General features: G+C 41.9%; 1 protein-coding gene across 1 annotated transcript; it reads left to right on the top strand.

Moving 5' to 3' along the window:
• The first annotated feature begins 3,897 nt into the window (after positions 1 to 3,897).
• On the top strand, positions 3,898 to 7,574 carry LOC133900097 (14-3-3-like protein GF14-D). The gene is made up of 5 exons (XM_062341218.1): positions 3,898 to 4,432; positions 5,111 to 5,189; positions 5,290 to 5,412; positions 7,022 to 7,138; positions 7,225 to 7,574. The coding sequence occupies exons 1-5, from the start codon at positions 4,014 to 4,016 to the stop codon at positions 7,291 to 7,293; spliced, it is 807 nt and encodes a 268-aa protein (XP_062197202.1). The 5' UTR covers positions 3,898 to 4,013; the 3' UTR covers positions 7,294 to 7,574.
• The last annotated feature ends 4,650 nt before the right edge of the window (positions 7,575 to 12,224 follow it).

Genomic DNA, 12,224 nt, shown 5'->3' with positions numbered 1-12,224 from the left:
TGTTGGCCTCATACTGTTCGATTTGAACCTGAGTCGTGCGAGCAGCAGTGATCTAATGGTTGGAATTAACTATTTCCCATATTATACTTCATTGGCTTAGAAGATAAGCCTCCATGTGCACCTTCCAATATGAAAAATCATGGACATGAAATAGCAGAATCTTCCCACTTCTCTTCATTGTCGTCTAGGGATCACAAAACCGGTTAAGATCAAAGGTGATCAAACATACTCTGATACCAAATATAGGATCAAGAATGACGACTAGAGGGGGGGTGAATATGAGTCTTACCAAATTTATTTGAAATGGATGACCTTCTCCTTTTATCATCCAACGCACCTCAAAAACCAATAGCAGAAGCAAAATCAGAGAGAATCAAGTTGCTAAGAAAATATCTAGAAAAAACACATGGCACTCGTGAATGTATATGAACCCTACGTTTCATTGAAACTCATCTCACGAGTCATTGTCAAAAAAGATAGCAACTTGAGGTAAAAAACCTTGAAGCAAAGAAAAGATCACTGGTAGAAAAAATTCTTCAAGTTGATGGTCTAAAGGCAAGAGAATTCAAGAACCACTTGTATACATATGTATGTAAATTTTATGCCTCTAGTAACAAGAAGAACAACTTCCCAAGGTGAAAAAAATTCAGCTCAACATCCGAAACAAAAACACAACGAAAAAGAGTTGCGAATTTGCAAGGGAACCAATAAAAGGAAAGTAAAAGGAGGTGAATACAAGCATAAGAGTAAATACAAATTTCATTGCGTGCAGAGATCAGCCCTATTTTTGATGGATTACAAAGATTTTTTCTCACATAGCTCTCACCTAATACATAAGTTAAGCACTCATCTTTCTCTTCTTTAAAATCATAACATAAAGCTCTTATAGGAATGACTCAATGGGCTCAAGTGGCTGGTTCCAAAGTGCCCAACTAGCTCTTCCCTTCAATTTATTGCCTATATTCCTTGACCCTTAAGTTTCCTAGATTATTCCCAAAATACCTCTCTCTTGTAGTATACTCCTACCTACCATCGAGAGTATTTTGGTCTATTTTGTCATCTATCCATCGAACGACCGAGGTGCCTCCATGACTTAGCTTCGCCTCGACGCAAGTTTTGCGATGATACCACATGCATTTTCATCCTTCCCATAATTTTGAGGCTAAACCGTGAAATCGCTTGCACGCTTCTCAAAGCGTGACTCACTGCTACTTGCTTAAATTCAAGCAAGCCTCTCGATGTCGACACGTATACTCTATTTTGCGATCTTGACCGATAGCAAGTCTCTCCTACTCTCGATCCATCGAGACGTCTTGTTATTTGCACTGTCATATCTTTCGCTTGACTTTATCATTACACCGTCTACATCCATCTTCCATGCTTTACTTGTCCTGCATATGTACAGCTAGGATCACCCTTAACTCCGTTCGGCCTCCTCAATCGTCTAGCACCAAACACCCCGCTTGGCCCCGATCGTCCCACCGTCGGCCGCCAAGTTGCATCCATCATTTACACAACATAAGACAAACAAACACATATCTCTAACTCCATTACAGGTTAGTCAAAATCAAAATCCTCAGTTGATCAAAACATCACAAACAAATCATGAACGCCGAATGATCTGGAGTACACATCTCCTGAGTGCTGGACCATTTGGCGTGCTCAACCTCTCTAAACTTGTTCAGCAACCTCCCTGCAAGAAATACTCCGACGAAGCATCCACCGTGTACTACTCAAGTGTCGGATCATCTAGCGAGTATAAGTCACCAAGAGCCGATGTTCAGTCTCTCTGCAAGAAATGCTCCAGCGTGTATACTACCCAAGCACCGGACCATCCGGCGAGTACACCAACTTTTCCTTCTGAGTTGGAAATGCTCTGACATGAATCACATCTAAACGTCGGACCTTCCGGCGTGTTCAATTTCTAGAGCGCCGGACCATCCGGTGTGTACAATTTTTTTGAACTCAGAGACAAACACGTCAACTCTATTTTTCTCTGCAACTTTGATTAGTCATGATCATATTTGCAATACATATACAAGTTATGCAATCTCACAAATCAACAAACCAAAATAACACTCTTATCAATCACTCATCACATATAAATCAAAAAATATTTTCACTTGGTTTCTTAGTAAGTAGATGGAAGAGTAGAGGAACAAGGATAGACCCAATGTCACGCAAGTCGATGTTGCTCGAATGGCCCCCATTGTACCCATTCCTGCATTAGCTGCCACCAGGGTAATGTTCCGAGGCGAAGCCACACCTCCGAGGTACTCATGAATAATTTATGCAATTTTTACTCTCTTTTTTACCTTATTCATGATAAACCATGAATTGTCTTTCACAAGTTGTCGTTGAATTCCGAGCAAAATAGCTATTTAGATACTAGCCAACCGTTCTTCATACTCTGCTACATAATTTGTCAAAGTGAAATTTCTCTTAAGGGTATACCACAAAGTTTCCTTTGTCAGTGAAGTCAAAAGAATTTCAGCTCCTAGCCTTAAAGTGTAAGCAAGCAGTCAAAATATATGGTTACATAGTTCCATTGGTGATATACCATAGAAATAATTATAGAGATAATTATATTATATTTATATTCATGTACTTTTAAATAACATGTTATTCTGTTCCATAGATAACTATTACATTAATTGACAAATATGTTACTAAAAATTTGACCTCAAGATTGTTCAATTTGAGTTCAGAGTCCCTATTCATTTGAGTACATGGTTAAAATTAGAGGTATAAGTTGATTTAGTGTTAAAGATTCCAATTTTATTGAGTTAGTAGTTGAATTTTACGATTTATGTGAGAAGAAGTATGATATTTCTCCCCTTTCAAAATTTAGGCATCTCATGTTTTGTTTTCTTACCGTTGCACAGGTGGTGTTTTTTTGGTCCATGAGTGAAACGACCAGAAAATAGAGTACTTGTCGGGAGTGTAAAATAAGTGTCTTCTAATTCCAACTAAAAGATAGATTTCTATTTATCATAACAATAAACAATGTGGAAAAACTAATCTACGTGGCGGGACCCCTCCTCCTTACAACCATCAAAGCCACACGATTAGCTTTAAGAGAAGGGGCTGGATAACATAGTATCATGAATTCCCTTAGGCTCCTATTGATTTGACTCAAAAGTGCACACTTAGGTCATCTCTAGCATAGTTCTCAAATTATTGTGCCATCATCACTGAACAGGGTAGCCATCAAAGCTCTCCGGCATCTGATATGCAGAATGTCATATGAGTTCGAAGAGAGATAAAAAATAATGAAATATAGAAAATATAATAATTACTAGAAATAGAAAAATAGAGAGTACTATAATATTAATAGATGATACTGTAATAATACCGTAGATGATAAATTTTTAAAATATTTACTAAACATAGTTTTATTAATGTTGAAAGTGATTTATCAAATGAATAATATGCATCCTGAAAAGAGAGTTGTTCTATCACTGTGTTCGTGACACCTTACAAGACATGATGGCATGGGGTCACCAACATATCCATATTTGCGCAAAGAAGGTATATATTGGGAAACTACGAATGGAAATCTGACAAATACACCGAAAAAAGAAAAGAAAAAAAACTGACTGTAGCATGGGCGTGGCTGCACCTCCCATCACCGATTCACCGCCCCATGCCGCATCACCTCCCATACCAACTCCCCAGAGCAGCAAACACCGGTTTCACCCAACTAAAATAGCCCACGTGTCCACTACCAGTTCCCATCCACTCGACTTCCGGCCACAAATTAGACGACACGGCCTCCCCCGCACCGCTACCCCCGGCGCGCGCCCCGCTCCTTTGACCACCACGTCATCCCACTGCCATGCGGGCCCCGCTCCCCACGCCCCCGGGGGCCGCGTCCTCCTCAAATGCCCCACCACCCCACTCGCCGCACCACCTCCCTTCAAACGCGTCCCGTCCATCTCCCCGGATCCGCTGCTCCGTGCGAACCTTGTGGTCTTCCGTGTGTCCCGATCCGCCGCCAGCAACCAGCAGCCATGTCGCCGGCGGAGCCGACGCGGGAGGAGAGCGTGTACATGGCGAAGCTGGCGGAGCAGGCGGAGCGGTACGAGGAGATGGTGGAGTTCATGGAGCGCGTGGCGCGCGCCGCGGGAGGCGCCGGCGGCGGAGAGGAGCTCTCCGTGGAGGAGCGCAACCTGCTCTCCGTCGCCTACAAGAACGTCATCGGCGCGCGCAGGGCCTCGTGGCGGATCATCTCGTCGATCGAGCAGAAGGAGGAGGGCCGCGGGAACGAGGCGCACGCCGCGTCCATCCGCACCTACCGCTCCAAGATCGAGGCCGAGCTCGCCCGCATCTGCGACGGCATCCTCGCGCTACTCGACTCCCACCTCGTGCCCTCCGCTGGCGCCGCCGAGTCCAAGGTCTTCTACCTGAAGATGAAGGGCGACTACCACAGGTATATCATTATCGCCCAGAGATCTCAATTTTGTATCTGCGATTCTGCCGCTCGATGATGTGATCTATGTACGGAGTGACTGAGGCGGGAGGTTTCTTGGTAGATAAACGCGGGATCTTTATTTTGCGCTGTGACGGGCGTGATAGATCTCGCTTAGTTTATGAGGGATCTTTGTGTTTGGATTGGTTTAGTGGGGTGTTCTGAGTCCTTATTTATAGGTTGTTATTTTTAGGGCAGGATTTGAGTTGAGGACTTCATATATGTATGCATAATGACGTGGTAGTTGTTGAAGTCAACACTTAAGATCGTATTGAGATGTCTTGTATGCGGTGATAGGGATCTGATTTCTTCGTGGTGGTTAGGTTTTAATTTAAGGCATGGTCTTTTTGTTTGAATTTGTTGTGTAGTTTCTCATTGGTGGTGAAAAGTCAAAAAAGAGGGTGAAGAGATTGTGATATTTGTGATGGAGTTCTTAGGGGAGTTGAGTTTTCTTTATGATGCATGCCTTGGTTGCAATTCATGAGTTTATTCATATGATAGATGATGCTGTGCTATTTTATGAGTTTTCTTGTTTTCTCTATGGGCGATGATTGAAGGTTGTGAATTTGTGGCCCATGTATTTGTAAATTTTAGTGTGAGTGTTGCGTATCTTATTTTTTCCTCTTCACGATTGTGCAGGTACCTGGCTGAGTTTAAGTCAGGCACAGAGAGGAAGGAAGCTGCTGAGAGCACCATGAATGCTTACAAAGCTGCTCAGGTTGGATTTCTTATGAAAAGCATTTTTTCTGTTTGTGTAGATGTTGGTAAGACGAGCAGACTTCTGATCCATTGTTGGTGTTCGTTTTTTGTGTTTGTAGGATATTGCTCTTGCAGATCTGGCTCCGACCCATCCCATAAGGCTTGGTCTTGCGCTCAACTTCTCGGTATTCTACTATGAGATCCTGAACTCCCCTGACCGTGCTTGCAACCTTGCGAAACAGGTATGCTTCTTCTCACTGTCTCCCTTTGTTTCCTTTGTTCGTGCTGCAGTATTGCGTGGCATGTGGGATTTCATTGAATCAACATGAGGTGTATTAGAAACAGGCTGATAGCATAGATAAGATGAGTGGTAGTTTTTTCTGCTTGGGTAGGGTTTGGTTTGTTCTGTTAAAGATGATGATAGCTGCTGATATATGATGTCATGGATTCATGGTTGTTAACTTGTTCTAAAATCATAGGTTGCAAGCAAACCTTAAATGAGCATACACTGCATGTCTGAAACTAACAAACATGGAGTCATAGAGTACTTTTTAGGACCTCACTGGCTTGTTGTGAGCCCTGGAGTCTAGACTACTACATTGCATCTCCCAAGCTTTGCAAGCTTTGTTTCATGAATTCTAGGCTTTAGGGGAACTTCCATTCGCAAATAGGTTTACTGCATGCAAATGATCTGTGCCAGTGCTTGTTCTGCATGCATAATCACTGATTCACTGGGTTAACATTATCGCTTACTATAAAGTGTACTAAAATTGGGCACGTTAATTGATTTGAGATTATCATAATGTTTCATTTTCCTCATATTATCTTTTTCAATTTTCTTTTTGGTTTCATATTTTTTTCGTTGCCTGTTGTAATTTCTCATTACGTTTTTATTTTCCGGAAAGTAAGATGCTTCTTGTAGGTTTCTCTCAGCTGTTGGTTCTCGACTGAACTTGACATGTTGGGTAGCATACATTTTCCACTTTATACTTTCTTTGAAGAAACATTTTCCATTACATACTGAACCTTCATGAAGTAAACAAAATGATGAAAATTTAACTAGTTCTGGAACAGTAAGAGTGAGAACTGTAAAAATAGAGATACTAGAGAATTATTGAATACCCTTCTGCTGTGAGGACAAGATTGATACTGTTTATTACTTGCATTCTAGAATACATGAGATTGAACATCCTACAATGGCTGCTTCAGATTGACCGTTGCATTACTAGGTGCTTCTAGTGAGTGAAGTTTGTTATGTTTGATCAAAACTGAATAATCTCCTTTTTACATGAGATTGAACATCCTACACTGGCTGCTTCAGATTGACCGATGCATTACTAGGTGCTTCTAGTGAGTGAAGTTTGTTATGTTTGATCAAAACTGAATAATCTCCTTTTTCAACTATAGTTCGACGAAATGCACTTCATATTGTCATTAGTTTTTGTTAAGCCTCAACACTGGAGTACAAGATATAGTATCTGAACGAATGCCTAAACACACATCACACCGTACACACGCACACCAACGCACACATACTAAGACGCACGCTAGTCCTACAACCTATACACGCACTACACGTCCCTAAGGATGTTGACAAAGTCGCACAGGCTTTGCAGACGCTAGGCATGTTGCAGTGCCATTTTGGCTCTACGCATATGAGGCTAGAAATTTTATTTTTGGGGAATAAATCCCCAGTGAGACACCCGGTCAATCCCAGGGACCGAACCCAGGTGGGTGGGGCGAGCACCATTGCTCCCAACCACTGAGCTACTAGCTCATTCTCATATTGTCATTAGTTTTAGTTTTCTTCACTTTTTATTTGCTGGAGTTGACTTGAATTAAATTTTGTAGGCCTTTGATGAGGCTATCTCGGAGCTGGACAGCCTGGGAGAAGAGTCGTACAAGGACAGCACTCTGATCATGCAGCTCCTGCGTGACAACTTGACCCTTTGGACATCCGACACCAACGTGAGTTTCCTTAGCCAGCTTGGTAGTTCTCTTTGTCCATCAGTCATGATTCTCATGTGACCTTTGGTTCTTTCCTTCACCTGCAGGAGGATGGCGGTGACGAAATCAAGGAAGCTGCGGCTGCGGCCCCGAAGGAATCCGGTGATGGCCAGTAAGGTGAACCCAGACACCTGGATCTGATGTGTCGGGTGACCAGAATTGTTGTGCTTGCATTTCGATAGCTACCTTCTAGCATCCATCGTATTAGACGAATGATGCCGCATTGCTGTTTAATCTCTTTAGATGTTATGATGTCGTACTCTTTGTTTCAGTCAGTCGATAAATGATTGCTGGATGCTGGTTTTCTTCTCCAATCCGGCTATCATGAAAAACCTGCTCTTTTGCAGTGTTTGTTAGAATGTTCTGTTGACCTATATTTGAAAGACTTGCATTCTGATATGGTGCTTCAAAAGTTGTTTTTGCTGAGATGGTGCTTCAAAAGTTGTTTGGCTGAATCCTCTGCGCTATCTGGATTTTGTTGTTACGCTGAAGTGATCGTTTGCATTCTGATAGATCTGAGCCATCTAAACATGGGAATATGGGATACTTCCCTTAAGTCAGGACTATGGCTGTGTTGAACTGTTGGATTACTGCTGAACAAAACATTGTTCGACTCTTGTCTTGGTGAGATGAGCCCTGCATCCACACTGCGGATTAAGGTGGTGATGAGACATTAAGGTGAGCCTGAGCCTTGCTGAGAACTGAAGCCATGACGTGAGGCTTTAGCTGACGACCCAACCAGGCGGCATCTAATGCGCATCTGGGACCAAGAACCGGGCATCCTGGTGCCCCTGATTCTCAATCCGACAAGACTTCCAGTGATCTCCATTCAATCAAATAATTCTGCCGTATTTCTGGCACTTGCTATTCGCCCGGTACTCTACACTTCTTTAAAATCCCGTGAGAAAAATATGAGAATAAAATCCTGTGAGAAAAATATGATAAAATAATATGTTGATAGGTTATTAAAACTCTTTAAAGCTCAATGAGAAAATATAAGAAAAAAATGATATAGCACATATTGGTTATTACCTTATTATAAGCATATATGAAAAACCTAAATAGAAAAAACTTATTTTAGTGAGCTTAGAGAATAATAATTATCATCTATGGATTATATTAAAATCTCTGAAAACCTCTTGAGAAATAGGAGGAATAAAATAGATATTATCTCATTAAAAATCTTATATGAGAAACCATATAGAAAAAACTCATAAAGAAAAAAATTACAATATAATATGAACATGTTATTATTCAAGGATCAACTTCCTCTGAACCTTGCAAATTTTGCGGTTGTCGCATACTAATTCCGTGAATATATTTTTGAAATATAGAAGTTGGTAAGGACTTAGTGAATAAATCATCGAGATTATCACATGGTTTACTTTGCAAGATTTCTATCTCCTCATTATTTTGCAATTCATGAGGATAGAATATTTTAGAAGTAATATGCTTGGTTATATTACTCTTTATGTAATCTGTTTGCATTTGAGTAATGCATGCAGAATTATCTTCATAGATAATTATTGGTGATTCAATGAAACCAATACTACATGACTGTTGTATGTGGTTGATTATTCTGCGAAGTCATACGCATTCATGTGATGTTTTATAATACAATTATTTCAGAATGATTTGTGGATATAACCACAAGAGTCTGTTTTGAAGATTTTCAAGAAATAGTTGTTCCACCGTGTAAGAACACAAAGCCTGTCTGTGATCTGGCATTATGGGGATCTGATAAGTAACCAACGTCAGTGTATCCAATCATATTCATATCTTGTTTTCTTTGAAAGAAAAGACCAAGATCTATGATGTCTTGGAGATATCGAAAGATATTCTTGATTCTCGCCTAACGGCGTTTAGTTAGAGCAGCGTTATGCCTAACTAGTAAGTTCACTGCAAATGTGATATCAGACCTGGTGCAATTTGCAAGATACATAAGCGCTCCAATGGCACTGAGATAAGGAACCTTGGGTCCTAGTATCTCTTCTCCTTTCTCCCGTGGTCTAAATGGATCTTTCTCTATATCAAAAGATCGAACAACCATAGGAGTCTTGGAAGGATATAATTTTTCATATTGAATTTCTCAAATATTTTCTGGGTATATGCGGCTTGGTGTAGTAGAATACCTGAAGGAAGATGCTCGAGTTGTATTTCTAGGCAAAATTTGGTTTTACCCAAATCCTTCATTTCAAATTCCATCTTTAGATGATTATGTGCTTCATCTATATCCTCTGTATTTCCGATGATATTTAGATCATCAACATACACAGAGATAATACAAAATCCTGTTGAATTCTTTATAAAGACACATGGGCAATCATCATTGTTGAAGTATCCTTTTTATAGAAGGAACTCTTTTAGTCAGTTGTACCATATTCTTCCCGACTGCTTTAAGCTATATAGTAACTTTTTAATCTTTACACAATACATGTTGCGATTTATGTTTGGATTCGAAATGTCTAGTTCTTTGTGGACTTTCATACTTTTATATATATATATATATATATGTATATATATATATATGTATATATATATATCCAAATCAAGTGACCCATATAGGTATGCGGTCACTACATCCATCAACTGTATAGATAGATGATTTTGTACTGCCAATGAAATTAGATATCGGAACGTGATTCCATTAATCACTGGAGAATAAGTCTCATTGAAATTAATACCGGGTCTCTGCGTGAACCATTGTGCTACAAGCCTCGAATATCTCACCACCTCGTTGTTTTCATTCCGTTTGCGGATGAAAACCCACTTGTATCCCACAGGAAAAATGTTACAAGGAGTAGGTATTACTGATGTGAATACCTCTCTTTTGGAGAGCGAGTGCAATTCTGCCTGGATTTTTGCAAGAAATAGAATTTCAATTGCAAAAACAAAGTTGTAAACATAATGATATATCATAGGGAATGCACAAGGGCAAACACATGGGACATAACAAATTTTTAGATAAAACAGGGTCTGGAAAACATATATGTACAGCATAAACAATATTGAACGTAATTATAGTTAAAGATAGGGGCTAAAATATAATTTTACAGTACTGTAAACAGTAAATATGAGACTGTGCTATAAATACGAGGAAACCCAAGGGTTTTTATGAAAAATAGCTAGTCCAATAGGATTTCTCGGCCTGTGGGCTGAGACAACCTGGGCTCCGGCCTGTTAGGCCTTTCGACCCATTGCCCGTTCAGGGTCCTCCTCCCCACGCCCCCGCGCTCCAAATAAAAGGGAGCTGCCCAGGTTGGTTAGGGTTACCGCCTATGCCGCCACCACCAGTTCGGAGGGGGGGGGGAGAGTTTGACGCCGTGGAGGCGGAGAGGAAGGGCGCACCGCCGGTGCCGAGAAGGGTGCGCCGCGGATGCCGAGAATGGCGCGCCGTCGGTGCCAAGCCGCCGGCCGTCTATGCCGCCATGGAGGCGGAGAGGAAAGGCGCACCGCCGGTGTCGAGTCGCCGACCGTCTGTGCCGCCATGGAGGGCTCCGGCGAGGGGGTGCGCCGCCCCCTCGCACGCGCTCATGAAGGAGCTGAGCCCCTTCCTCAAGCACGTGCGTGCGCCTGGGCACGCTTATACGCCCTCAGAGGGGAGGCCGGAGGCCGCAGGGGCCCATGATCCTGGGCGGAGGCTCGGATGGCAGTTGGCCGCCGCTGTCATGAAATGGCGGAGGGTGCGGCAAGCCGGCATAGTAGGGGCAGCCACGGTGGAGCTAGCGGTCGAGGTGGGGAAGCTGTTGGCTAAGATGGGCGGCGTTGCGACCACGGAGATCGAAGTTGAAGAGTCATCGGAGAGGGCCTCCTCGACCTCAAAACTGGAGTCAAAGAAGGCCGGCGCGCCGGAAGAAGACTCGGCCGGCAAGTTGAGGTCAATGTCCCGGGAAGAAGATGCGGGACTGTAGTCCGCCATTGCTCCAAGGAGGCTTCTACCACGACGGACCCGGAAGATCCAATTGCGGCGGTGAGTCAACGCATTGGAAGGTTCCGGAGGCGGGTCAGCCATCTCTGTGAAGGTTCCAGCGGTTGACACTGGAATGGAGGAAGACAGCGGAGTGTACTCAGGAGAGTCCAACAAAACACTCACAGTGTTAGCTTCTCGTGTTGCAATTATGTATTTATGGATGTGAAGTTGTAACTGATCTACCTAATAAGTTGTAACTCATAGTGTTTCGAGTTGTAACTGGGGGATGTGCGTAGTGCGAATAACAAGTTGTAACTCACAGTGTTAGCTCTCTCGTGTTGCAATTATGCATTTCTGGACGTGAAATTCTAACTGGTCTATCTAACAAGTTGTAACTTATAGTGTTTCAAGTTGTAACTAGGGATGTGCGCAGTGCGAATAACAAGTTGTAACCTACAGTGTTTCAGTTGTAGTTAGGAGATATACGCAATACGAATAGCAACTGTGTATAAACATAAAATAACCTCACCGTGTATATATATATATATAGACACACACAAAGTGAAGGGATGGTATGCATCCGTTGGTGCGGTTGGTTGTATCCCAACGGGTGCCTCTCAATTACTAACTGTTAATGATAATTAGACTACTAATTAATCACATGCTTAAGAAATTGAGAAGTCTATTCGTAACACGATCCATCGAAGCTATGAGCGTAAGATAGTTTTTTTTAGACCCGGTCGCTGCAAGAGTTGAGCAATTAATTTTTATCATTGGTGCAACTAGTTAAATCTTTTTTTTCATTCTCCAGCTCATTTCATGAAACTACGTCTATTCCACCGTTTACATTTCATCGTCTTTACTCTTCAACAAGCATGCAGTGCGGTATTTCGAGCATGGATTTATGCAAGCAATGAGGCAAAATAATAGCTACGATATGAACCTTTGGAATTCCAGGTTCCCATCAACATCTCAAAAGCAGCACATCAGTTACGAAAAAGACAATCCAAGCATTATGCCCTGAAATGATAGCATCTGTGATCATCACAATGCATTGATAATTTGATATCATAGATTAGTTGAGCAACACATTCCTATGTGAAATCACATCAAGATATCACAAAACAGACGCAGATA

Source organism: Phragmites australis, chromosome 19 (genome assembly GCF_958298935.1).
Source record: "Phragmites australis chromosome 19, lpPhrAust1.1, whole genome shotgun sequence".
NCBI lineage: Eukaryota > Viridiplantae > Streptophyta > Magnoliopsida > Poales > Poaceae > Phragmites > Phragmites australis.
Note: the sequence above shows the minus strand (reverse complement) of the source record. Positions and strands in the feature narration are given on the sequence as shown.

What these genes read in the sequence shown, in the direction of transcription:
- LOC133900097 (XM_062341218.1), top strand. Translation starts at nt 4,014, where the DNA reads ATGTCGCCGGCGGAGCCGACGCGGGAGGAGAGCGTGTACATGGCGAAG. An exon ending in ATGAAGGGCGACTACCACAG is followed by an intron (nt 4,433 to 5,110) that starts GTATATCATTAT and finishes ACGATTGTGCAG; the next exon opens with GTACCTGGCTGAGTTTAAGT. An exon ending in CTTGCAACCTTGCGAAACAG is followed by an intron (nt 5,413 to 7,021) that starts GTATGCTTCTTC and finishes TAAATTTTGTAG; the next exon opens with GCCTTTGATGAGGCTATCTC.